Source organism: Neofelis nebulosa, chromosome 13 (assembly GCF_028018385.1).
Source record: "Neofelis nebulosa isolate mNeoNeb1 chromosome 13, mNeoNeb1.pri, whole genome shotgun sequence".
Classification (NCBI taxonomy): domain Eukaryota; kingdom Metazoa; phylum Chordata; class Mammalia; order Carnivora; family Felidae; genus Neofelis; species Neofelis nebulosa.
This window is the reverse complement of record NC_080794.1, coordinates 56,898,987-56,912,201: the sequence shown is the minus strand read 5'-3', so window position 1 is coordinate 56,912,201 and position 13,215 is coordinate 56,898,987. Positions and strand designations below refer to the sequence as shown.

Below are 13,215 nucleotides of genomic sequence, written 5' to 3'. Positions count from 1 at the left end.
GGAAAAACTCTTCTTCTCAACTTAAAAACTTTGGGGGCAGCTACTGATAATTGGCTAAGTATTGCTAACTGGATTATTTTCATTCTTTCTTTGACCTCTCTTCCAGTAAAAATGCCCAAGTAGGAGGGGGCAAAAAAGGGAAAGAAATTGGCACACTATTCACAAATATTTTACTTACCAAGAGCTGCCTAAAGCTATAACCCTGTGACATCAGACTACTTTACAAGCCACATTAAAAGACTGCTCAATACATCTTTAACAACTCTGAGATATAATTCATATACAAAAGACCCATTTGAAGTGTACAATTAAAAAGAAATAAAGTGTACAATTAAAATGATTTTTATTTTGTTAGAGTTGTACAACCATCACCACAATTTTAGAACATTTTCATCATACCCAAAATAAAATTCATACCTGTTAACAATCATTCTTCATTGCCTTCCAGCCCTATGCAACCATTTATCTATTTTCTATCTTTATATGTGTGCCTATTCTAGATATTTCATATGAATGGACTAATCCAGTACATAATCTTTTGTGACTGGTTTCTTTCATTTAGCACAATGCTTTCAAGATTCATCAGTATTGTAGTAATGAATGTAGTATTCTTTCCCTTTTCTTGCCAATTAATATCCCACACTATATGGAAATATACCACATTGTATTTATCCATACATTAGTTGATGGATACCTGGGTTGTTTCCACCCATTAGCTATTATGAAGTTATTTCATGAAGGTTAATGTACAAATTTTTGTGGGGACGTGTTTTCTTTTTTTTAAATGTTTATTTGAGAGAGAGAGAGAGAGAGAGCGAGCGAGAGCGAGCGAGAGCGTGAACGCACGAGCAGGGAAGGGGTGGGGGCAGGGGAACAGAGGATCCGAAGCGGGCTACACTGACAACAGAGAGCCCTACACACAGAGAGCCCTACATGGGGTTCGAACTCATGAACTGTGAGATCATGACTTGAGCTGAAGTCAGACGCTCAACCGACTGAGCCATAGAGGAGCCCCATGTGGGGCCATGTTTTTTAAATTACCATCTAAAGACTGTGTGAGGGCTTGCATAACAAAAATAGTCTTCTTCTTTGACAGGTAACTGTAATCACAGAGAGGCCCTATAAATAGGTCCAGTCTAAAGACTACTGGTCAGAGAAGCCTCCTCCATCAGGAGAACCTAATTTTTCAGACTTAGAAATTATCAATTCTGGGACTCCTAGGTGGCTCAGTTAAGTGTCTGACTCTTGATTTCAGCTCAAGTCATGATCTCATGGTTTTTGAGTTCAAACCCCACGTTGGGCTCTATGCTGACAGTGCAGAGCCTGCTTGGGATTCTCACTCTCCCTCTCTCTCTGCCCCTCCCCTGCTCACTCACTCTCTCTCTCAAAATAAATAAATAAACTCTAAAAGAGAAAGAAATGATCAATTCTAGTATGGGCAAGACTGATAATGCTGGCCTCTTATAAAAAACAAAACAGGCACACAAGTAAGATTTTATCATTATAAAATATGAAATTTTTTAAATTGAGCTCTATCTGCTTGACCTTGTCAGTTTCCTCACTACACAGAAACATAATCACATACCACTTCTAGCTTATACTTTCCACTTTGTATTATCTGTTTTATTTATTCAACTTCTGCATAAGATTTATTGGAAACAGGACCTCACTGCTAAAAGTTTGAAAACACTGTCCTAAATGTAATATGCTTTTGTCAATTTTTAGTGATTCTAAGCAGCTAAGGAAAAGCTTTCCAATCAGCCCAAGTTCATTGATTCACTCAGTACTCGTGTTTATTGAGAAATACTAAAAGATGAGTAAGACCTAATGTCTTCATAACCTCAAAACAATGTAGAGACTAATATGGGAGACAGACATATAAGTAAATAAGAAAACACATAACTGAGGTAAGTGCAGGCTGCCATGAGACACATTGGATGCTTAACTCTTCTCAGGTGATAAGATAAGTGGAGGCTTGTCCCACCGAAGTTAACACTTGTGATGGGTTTTTAAAGAATGGGGTAAGTCAGGAGTTGTAGGGTCATCTTGGCAGACTGAGGTGAGGATGGTTAAGTGAGGCATTGTCCAGGGACCTAAGAACAGCTAATCATGGCCTGAGTACAAGGTATAAATGGAAGAATGTCAAGAGATGAATTCTGGATAAGCATAGAGGATGGAGGGTAGGGAATTCCTGATGAAAGAAACAGGAGCTCAGATTCAGAAGGGAGAATGAGTGAGGCACAGAAAGTGAGTGAGGCACAGAAAGTGAGTGAGCATATAGTATACTTCTGCAAGAAAGCTAACTATACTTAAGTGGAGGAAGTCTGAGAAATAATAAGAGATGAGGAATTTATTTTTAATTATTTTTTTATGAAATGTATTGTCAAATTGGTTTCCATACAACACCCAGTGCTAAGAGATGAGGAATTTAAAGGTGTGAAAAGAAAAACAAAAAAGCTAAAATCAAGGAAAAACAAAAATAATGTTAAAAAAAAATTTTTTTTTCAATGTTTTTTATTTATTTTTGGGACAGAGAGAGACAGAGCATGAACGGGGGAGGGGCAGAGAGAGAGGGAGACACAGAATCGGACAGGCTCCAGGCTCCGAGCTGTCAGCACAGAGCCCGACGCGGGGCTCGAACTCACGGACCGCGAGATCGTGACCTGGCTGAAGTCAGCCGCTTAACCGACTGCGCCACCCAGGCGCCCCACAAAAATAATGTTTTTAAGCAGGGGAGGGATGCCTTCAGAGTGGCACTAAAGGACTTTACAAGTCTAGCACAACATGCAGGATGAAATGGACCAGAGACCACCTAGAGCCTCAGAGATGAGTCAGGACCTAGTCATGAAGTACTATGGCCCTTGACTGGGTTGTCGCAATGAAAACAGGGAAAAGATGAACATATGAGGCTTTTTGAAAGAAAATGGTAACAAGATTTGCAACTGTGGATTTAAAAAGGAATTTTACTGTTAAAAAAATTCCAGTTTTTGGGGCGCCTGGGTGGCTCACTCGGTTGAGTGACCGACTTCGGCTCAGGTCATGATGTCACGGTGAGTTCAAGCCCCGCGTCGGGCTCTGTGCTAACAGCTCAGAGCCTGGAGCCTGCTTCTGATTCTGTGTCTCCCTCTCTCTCTGTCCCTCCCCCGCTCATGCTCTGTCTCTCTCTGTCTCAGAAATAAACATTACAAAAAAAATTTTTTTTTAATTCCAGTTTTAGTTGTGTTAAAGCTGAAGTGACAGTGAGATATCCAACTAAAAATGCCTAATAGAACAACATCAAGAGATCAAGAGAAGATAGCAAAGCACATGGGTAAGAACTAACTTGTGAGAATGATAAGAGATAAAAATCTTAGGGAAACGCTCATGTTCGGAAGGTAAGAGAAAAAACAGGATTCAGTGAAAAATTTAAAAAGCAGTGGCTCTTAGCCAAGGCTAAGACTAACCTTTTAAAATTGCCCTTCTCCCAAAAAATATAAATAAAAAAATAAAATTGCCCTTCCTGGGTAGGGAGATGGATGAAATAGGTGATGGGGATTTTGAGAAAAACACCTGTCATGATGAGCACTGGGTGTTGTATGGAATTGTTGAACCACTATATTTTACAACTGAAATTAATGTAACACTGTATGTTAACTAACTGGAATTAAAATAAAAACTTAAGCAATCCCTATCAAAATAACACCAGCACTCTTCACAGCTAGAACAATCAATCCTAAAATTTGTATGAAACCAGAAAAGACCCCAAGTAGCCACAGCAATCTTGAAAAAGAAAACCAAAGCTGGAGGCATCACAATCCCGGACTTCAAGCGGAATTACAAAGCTGTAATCATTAAGACAATACAGTGGCTTAAGACATTAAGACAATACAGTGCCAGTAGGCACAAGAACAGACACTCCGATCAATGGAACAGAATAGAGAACCCAGAAATGGACCCACAAACGTATGGCCAACTAATCTTTGACAAAGCAGGAAAGAATATCCAAGGGAATAAAGACAGTCTCTTCAGCAAGTGGTGCTGGGAAAACTGGACAGCGACACGCAGAAAAATGAACCTGGACCACTTTCTTACACCATACACAAAAAAAACTCAAAATGGATGAAAGACCTAAACACAAGACAGGAAGTCATCAAAATCCTCGAGGAGAAAGCAGGCAAAATCCTCTATGATGTCAGCCGTAGCAACTTCTTACTCAACACGTCTCCAGAGGCAAGGGAAACAAAAGCAAAAATGAACTTCTGGGACCTCATCAAGATAAAAAGCTTCTGCACAGCAAAGGAAACAATCAGCAAAACTAAAAGACAACCGACAGAATGGGAGAAGATATTTGCAAATGACCTTATCAGATAAAGGGTTAGTATCCAAAATCTGTAAGAACTTATCAAACTCAACACCCAAAAGACAAAGAATCCAGTGAAGAAATGGGCAAAAGACATAGACACTTCTCCAAAGAAGACATCCAGATGGCAAACCAACACATGAAAAAATACTCAATATTACTCATCATCAGGGAAATACGAATCAAAACCACAACGAAATACTACCTCACACCAGCCAGAATGGCTAACATTAACAACTCAGGCAACAAAAGATGTTGGGGAGAATGCAGAGAAAGAGGATCTCTTTTGCACTGCTGATGGGAATGCAAACTGGTACAGCCACTCTGGAAAACAGTATGGAGGTTCCTCAAAAAATTAAAAATAGAACTACCCTACAATCCAGCAACTGCACTACTAGGCATTTATCCAAGGGATACAGGTGTGCTGTTTCGAAGGGGCACATGCACCCCAATGTTTATAGCAGCGCTATCAACAACAGCCAAAGTATGGAAAGAGCCCAAATGTCCATCAGCAGATGAATGGATAAAGAAGATGCGGTGTGTATGTACGTATATACATACACACACACACACATACACACACAGTGGAGTATTACTTGGCAATCAAAAAGAATGAAATCTTGCCATTTGCAACTACGTGGATGGAACTACAGGGTATTATGCTAAGCAAAATTAGTAGGAGAAAGATATCATATGACTTCACTCATACGAAGAATTTAAGATATGAAACAGATGAACATAAGAGAAGAGAAGCAAAAATATAAAAACAGGGAGGGTGACAAAACATAAGAGACTCTTAAATACAGAGAACAAACAGAGGGTTGATGGCAAAGGGATGGGCTAAATGGGTAAGGGGCATTAGGGAATCTACTCCTGAAATCATTGTTGCACTACATGCTAACTTGGATGTAAATTAAATAATTTCATTAATTAAAACATTTAAAAAATAATAAATAAATTTTTTAAAAAATGGGCAGAGGTTCTGAACAGATATTTTTTCAGAAGGCATACAGATAGCCAATAGTACACGAAAAGATGCTCATTATCACGAGGGAAATGCAAATAAAACCACAATGAGATATCATTTCATGCCTACCAAATGACAATTATCAAAAAGATAAGAAATAACAAGTGTTGGCAAGGATGTGGAAAAAGGGAACCCTTGTGCACTGTTAGTGGGGATGTAAATTGGTGCAACCACTATGGAAAACAGTATGAAGTTCCTCAAAAAATGAAAAATAGAACTACCAGATTATCCAGCACTTCCACTTCTGGATATTTATCTGAAGAAAATGAAACAGTAATTTGAAAAGATACATGCACGCTTATGTTCACTACAGCATCATTCACAATAGCCAAGATACACAAACAACCTAAGTGTCCATGGATGGATGAATGGATAAAGATGCAGTATGTATCGACAATGGGACACTACTTTGCCATAAAAGAGAATAAAATTTCCCAACTGCAACAACATGGATGGATCTTTAGGGCATTATGCTAAGTGAAATACATCAGAGAAAGACAAATACCTTATGAGTTCACTTACTGTGGAATCTGAAAAACAAAGGAACAAACAAAACTAATAGAGAGTAGACTGGTAGTTGCCAGAGGGGAAAGGGATAAGGAGGAGGTGGAATGGGTAAAGGAGGTCAAGAAGTACAAACGCCCAGTTCTATAATAAATAAGTTATGGGAATGTAATATACAGCATGATGACTACAGTCAGTAATATTGAACTGCATATTTGGAAGTTGCTAAGATAGTAAACCTTAAAAGTTTTCATCATAATGGGGTGCCTGCGTAGCTCAGTAGGTTGAGCACCTGACTTCAGCTCAGGTTATGATCTCACAGTCTGTGAGTTCGAGCCCCGCATCGGGCACTGTGCTGACAGCTCAGAGCCTGGAGCCTGCTTCGGATTCTGTGTCTCCCTCTCTATCTACCCTTCCAATCCCCCCCCCCCCTTCTTAAGAATAAATAAACATTAAAAATTTTTTTTTTAAGTTTTCAGCATAAGAAAAAAAAAGTTGTCAGAAATAGTAGGGAGGGAAGAAGGGAAGCAGAGGCAAAATGGATAAAGAACGACAACAATCAGAAAAACAACTTTATAAAATAACAATTCAGGAAAAAAATAGCAATTTTAGCCTTCTCTCACAGGTGAAAACAAATTCCAGTATATAATTTTTTCTAATTAGAAAAGAGGATAAGAAATGAAGACTGCTGTTTCACAGGAATCAACACAAGTAAAGTGCCTCAGTTCCTGATCCTATAACTCAAAAAGGAAGAACTCATTTACACCACCTAACTTTAAGAACTTAGTAAGTACAAAGTTACAAAAATCAAGACATTGGTGATGGCATGAGAGACAAAGGGACTGAACAGAATACAGATATAGATCTACACCTATACTTGAACAAATTTTTGACACAGGTGCCAGAGAATTCCAATTGGGACTGGGAACAGAAAATCTTTTCAATAAAAGATGCTTGAAAAAATGGTTATCTTTGGGGCACCTGGGTGGCTGTTGGTTAACCAATGCTGGCAGTGCAGAGCCTGCTCGGGATTCTCTCTCTCCATCTCTCTCTACCCCTCCCCCACTCAGGCTATCTCTCAAAATAAATTTTTAAAAATGTTTCAAATGGTTCTTTTTGAAAAACAAACAGAATTCAATTTGTACTTCATAGTAAACATAAACATTAATTCAATATGGATGATAAATCTAAATACAAAAGCTAAAACTGCAAAACTTTAGAAGAAAATGTATGTAACTATCTTCACAAATTAGAGATAAGAAGGGGCGCCTGGGTGGCGCAGTCGGTTAAGCGTCCGACTTCAGCCAGGTCACGATCTCACGGTCCGTGAGTTCGAGCCCCGCGTCAGGCTCTGGGCTGATGGCTCGGAGCCTGGAGCCTGTTTCCGATTCTGTGTCTCCCTCTCTCTCTGCCCCTCCCCCGTTCATGCTCTGTCTCTCTCTGTCCCAAAAATAAATAAAAAACGTTGAAAAAAAAAAATTAAAAAAAAAAAACAAAAAAAACAAAAAACAAATTAGAGATAAGAAAAGGTACTTTAGGTCACAGAACACAATAACCATCAAAGAAAACAACTATTAAACTAGACTTCATCAAAATTAAAAATATCTGCTCATCTAAAGACAATTAAGAAAAAGAAAAGGCAAGCCACACACTGGGAGAAAATATGCAGGAAGCATCTATCTAACAAAGGATTGGTATGTCAGGATATATATAAAAACTTCTACAACTCAGTAATAAATAGGACAACCTAATTAAAAACAGGCAAATGATTTCTACAGACATTTCAGACAGGAAGGTCTTCAAATGGCCACTAAGACATAAAAAAGTGTTGAACATATTAGCCATCAAGGAAACACAAAGTAAAAATCACAATGACACTATCATACAACGACCAGAATGGCTTCAGTGAAAAGGAGCAACCATACCAAATGTTGATGGTGATGTGGAACAACCAGAACTCACACATATTGCTGGTAAGAAGATAAAATGATATAGCCGCTTTGGGAGAAGGTCTGCAATTTTTTATAAAAGTAAATAAACAACCACCCTAAAATTCAGCAATTCTACTCACACATATTTACCCACGAGAAATGAAAATATATGTCTACAAAGACACTTGTACAAGAATGTTTATAACAGCTATTTCATAATAGCCAAAACCTTGGAATAGCCCAAGTGTTCATTAACAGGAGAAGGGCTTAACTGTGGTGTATTTATACAGTGGAATAAAACTAATCAATAAAAAATGAATTATTGATATATATAACATGGATGAATTTTAAAAAATCATACTGAAAAAAAACTCTTAAAACCAAACAGCACAGAGTTTATGATTCCAATTATACAAATTCTAGAATCGGCAAAAGTAACCTAGGAGGGAGGAAAAATCAGAATGATGGTTACTTGAGGGCAGGGACAGGCAGGGATTGACTACAAAGTGGTGACAGTACTGTCTGTATCTTGATAGGGATTTGGTTTTCATAGGTATCGTCATCTGTTAAAATTCATCAAATAGTTTAAGATTTGTGGACTTCATAGTATTTTACCTCACAAAAGAGCAAAAACATAAATACTGAATTTTAATGATACAGGTACATATATAGATAGATCAGTTTACTGATATCTGTAACTAATTTATAAATGCATCAAAAAAGACAGACTGATGAGTAGACAGTGCAAATATATGTCATAAAGCAAATTTAGTAAAATATTAACTCTGCAATCTAGTTGGGGAGTATATGAATGTTCATTGTGTAATTCTCTTACCTTCTCTCTCTTGTTTTAAGTTTTCGTTAAAAGTTTTCGTTTTAAGTTATCTGTTCATCGAACATGAGGGCTGAACTCATGACTCAGGAGTCACATGCTGCTCCAACTGACCCAGCCCGGTGCCCCTCCCTTACTTTTATGTTTAAATATTTTCATTATAAGTTGAGAGAGGGCTTGAGAAATACTCAGGAACTTATACAGAAGCAGTTTATTCTATACTCTGCCAGTATTAAGCAAAACTGAGAAATGACCAAAAAAATGGAACAGGTTTTTCTAATAAAGGTACGTTGGTTTGTTAGAACCTGAGATTTAAAGAAAATTCCTTCCCCCTCCTCTAATTTAAAAAAAAAAAAAAAAAAAAAAAAAAAAAAAAAAAAAAAAAAAAGAAGGGGCGCCTGGGTGGCTCAGTCGGTTGAGTGTCCGACTTCGGATCAGGTCATGATCTCATGGTTTGTGAATTCGAGCCCCGCGTTGGGCTCTGTGCTGACAGCTCAGAGCCTGGAGCCTGCTTCGGATTCTGTGTCTCCTTCTCCCTCCCCGACTTGTGCTGTCTTTGTCTCTCAAAAATAAATAAATGTAAAAAAAATTTTAAAAAAGTCAATGCAATGAAAACTTTTCTGAAGGGCAGGAGTGACAGGCTATCAAGCCATGGATAGATTCAACAAATTAGTGTTTTTGTGGTAAATATCACATAACAAATTTCTAATCTTTATTTCATGCTCTATCTAAAATTAAGAAAGTTACTTCTTTACTCACCAAGTCATTAGCTTGATCTATTGTAAAAACATTGTTGTTTACTCTACTACCAACTTCAATATGTGCATCAGTTAATGATGAAATAAGCTGTTTACATTCATTCTGCATTCGTGTGAATGGAACGGCAATTTCATCATAATATAAATGTTCTGAAAGGATATCAAGTAAACGTGGCTGCACAGCTAGGGTAACAGCTTTACACTCCTAAAATATAACAGACAAGAAATATTCAGGACAAATATATAAACATAATTCTAGAGATGCATACATTTTCACTTGCAAACTACAAAGTTCTAAATTCCTATTCATCTTGAATCTATGTTCTGTTACCTCCCAGAACATCGTTAGTTGCAGAGAAAAGGTATCACACCCAAACTACTATAATTTTAATATGAATCACTATAGAACATGCACATGGAACTATTATAATTCCATTAAATTTTGCACCTAATCACTCCTACTTTACTCTGAATTTATACCAAGTTTTTATGTATATAGCACGGACTTAAAAATATAACTGTAAAAAGAAATCAGTCAGAAAAGAACACTTAGCATGCACTAAAAATGTTATTTAAAAACTCATTATTAGATTTCTTAACAGTTGAACCCATAGCTTCACATGCCATACTGTAGAAATGGATATATATAATTTAAAAGCTACTTACCTGCCCCCAAATTTAACTAACCCTTCCCACTCTCTCTGGTTGTTGCCTGCCCCAACCAGAGGGGGAATGGCCTCAGTGGTGAGCCATGAGGGGTTCTGTGGGATCTGGGTGGTCAGCCTGGGCTTCACAGAGTAAGTCCAGAGAAGCTCTGTGAGGGTCCAGAAACCGAACTGTCAACACTTGCTGCTGAGTCTGAGAGGCACAAAAACACAGCATCACTGCCTCTCCAGCACACCGAGTCCTGCCTAAAAACAGATGAGCCTTGCTTCTTTCCAGAGGCAAAGCTGGGGTCTCAGATGCAACAGAGCATGGCTCAATTACTTTTAGACATAGCTTTGACAAACTGCTAAGAGGCAGTAACAAGAAACTCTCACAGCAAGTGCAGACAGTTAAATTTCCAGAATTCCAGTTAATGGAATAAACAAAGCCAGCAGGAAGTTTCTTTGATTTACAGAAGTAAGTCTTACACAAAATCACATATCTTATTAGAAGTTAAAGGTTAAAGGGGCTGCAAGAGAATGGCTTACTTGGAAACATGAAGACTTTAGTTTAAAGATGGAGGTTTTATTCTTCCTGTGACCAAAAATTCTGCCCTTGCTACTACTCATACAAATCAATCTCAAAGCCTCTTATCTTTTGTAGTGTTCAGATATTAAGGAATGAATGACCAACAGTTTCTGGACTGCTTCCACACATACACATGACTGTTTTGGAGGAACATTTCTTAACAGATTGTAGTATCAAGAGCAAACATTAAGTATGGTCATAGCTAGTAGTCTCAGGTACGAAACTGGGGGTTCTAAGAAAAAAGTCTAAGGTTAAAAGCAACTGGAAGAGAAATAATGGTTCACTACAATTTAGAATACTTTTCTAGAACTGTCGGGTTTTTATATAGACAAAATTTTGTTCTGTTTATAAAATATAATGAAAATAATCTTAACAGCTAATGGAAATTGGTTTACTTAACTTGTCTTCATTACTTTTGGGGAAAAATCTTACCTTTTGTAAAGCAGCCCATTCACAGATTACCAATGCAACACTAATTCTCTGCAAGGCAGATTTGGAGTTCAAATAGAAGAGTAGTAACTGGCCAAGGGATTCAGCTGGCTTAATTTCTTGGGTTACCACATTTACACCTGGATCACAAATACAGCAACAAAGTGCTCCTAACAACCTAGGAGGGAGAAAAAAGAAGTTACTATAGAACTTACTTGAAGTAAAGTTTTCCCTATTGAAGCTATAACTTTTCACAACAAAGATATAACTCCTCTTTCATCTTCATAAAAAGATATAAATCTTATTTAAAACTTCAAAAAAAAAAGAAAAATGTTTAATTACACTTTTTCTTACTCTGTAACTAGTGTGATGGAGGAAGTATTGACAAACACATCAGAAGAATATTTTGGTTCTTTTAAAAGGCTTCTCAATTTTTGTATACTCACTTGGCTGCCATCATTCTGGCCCGCATAACCACAAAATCCCTAGTGGAGGGATCTTCCATGATGGTCTCTGCACCTGCAATGTACTCCTGAAGGACTTCTTTAGTTTGGCTTTGGCCTTGGCGTACCTTACCACATGTTTTTTCCTAGAAAGAAAGGTGGGGGGAGGAGGGGAAACTAACTATAATTAAAGATTAATCATTAAAATTTAATAGGCAACTCTCCTCTATACGCAAAAATACCCTCATTTGTTATCCCAGTAAAATACATTTCTTTTCCCAAAATTTTAATGGATAAAAACTACTATGCATTTTGTCAAGGTCCTCATAAAACAGTAATTTGTCCTTACATTAAATTAATTAAATTACACTTAAGATAAAGCAATACAAATTTCTTACATAGTTTACTATATTAATATTTAGACCTAAATATACAAATACATTATGTCCCTTTACACTCACCTTGGCTCTGGCTTTGACTTCTAGCAACATATTTAAGTCAATAGGTAAATGAGAAGGCTGCATCATCAAGCAAAGCCAAGCACCCATCCAGGGACAAGCAGCTGCTACCACATAATGAACTGAAGCTTTGCTCAACAGTTCCATCCAAACCTACAAAGTGAAAGAGAAACATGAAAAGTGAAATTTTTCTAGTATGGGGTAATAAAATCTAATACTTATTTTTAGGGATACTGAGTTAAAAAAAAAAAAAGGTTGGAAATAGCACAGAGATCAATTTTAAAAGTCAATAGAAAACCTTATTTTTAAATGCTGCTTTTTGATAGTTTTGTATATTAACACAAAAGCAAGTTTTAAGGAGAGGAACACAAGAGTTTTCTTCAGTATTTTGCAAACATCATTTAAAATGTAAGATACCCATAACAATAAGAGTTGTCAAAATCTCAGCTGTTGAAATCCTTTGCATGTATCATAAAGCTCAATACTAATGCAGTCCTATATTCAACATACACTCTTCAACATCTAACAGTTCCTGATAGATGTCCTCTGCTAAAGTTAGAGGTGGTAATGTCCTAGTATAAATTAAGAACAATGTAAGTCTTGATTCATGATCTTAATAAGGTACCTTTCTTGATGCATAACATTAAATGTAATGAAAAGCCTGTAGAAATAACACCACTGTTAACCCAAGGCTGTTAACAATGAGCCACCTCAGAGGCAATAATTCAAGGCTCAATTAACAGATTTGAAAGGTCAAACAGTACCATTTCCCTTTATGAACAGTTAAATATATCAAATAGCTCATCTTTAAAGATCCCAATACACCTTGCAAATAAGGGGGAAAAGTACAAATCTAAACTAAAACGATCAGACTCTGTGTATTACCAATGAATTCCAAAAGATACTTCACAGGATCAATAAGCATACTTACAAACAGCAAAACAAGTGATAAAGAAAAGTCTTTCCTTCATTTTACTTTCTGTACTGAGGCTATCAGAAAGTGCTTAAAACCCTTGCCTAGTAGATTCAACTATTATATTCCATAAGAAGACTATTTTCTTGTCATATCTTGCCTGGCCTGAGGATACCCATGTCAGACTTCTGAGCTATAGAACTGTGAAGTAATACATTTATGTTGTTTTAAGCCACTAATTTGTGGTCATTTGATATGGCAGTAATAGAAAACTAACAGCGATCTCTGACTTTTCAAATGTTTTGATTTCTAATTTCTTAAAATTCCTGACCAACAACAGTATAGCGA

General features: G+C 37.1%; 1 protein-coding gene across 2 annotated transcripts in view; it reads right to left on the bottom strand.

Moving 5' to 3' along the window:
* BTAF1 (B-TFIID TATA-box binding protein associated factor 1) overlaps nt 1–13,215 on the bottom strand; it is a 120,067-nt gene that overhangs the window by 42,313 nt on the left and 64,539 nt on the right. For both annotated transcript variants that reach the window (XM_058697151.1, XM_058697152.1), the window contains 4 exons: nt 11,958–12,107; nt 11,500–11,642; nt 11,057–11,231; nt 9,393–9,596 (listed from right to left, as the gene is read on the bottom strand). In XM_058697151.1, coding sequence (XP_058553134.1) covers nt 9,393–9,596; nt 11,057–11,231; nt 11,500–11,642; nt 11,958–12,107 — 672 coding nt within the window. The remainder of the gene's footprint in view (nt 1–9,392; nt 9,597–11,056; nt 11,232–11,499; nt 11,643–11,957; nt 12,108–13,215) is intronic.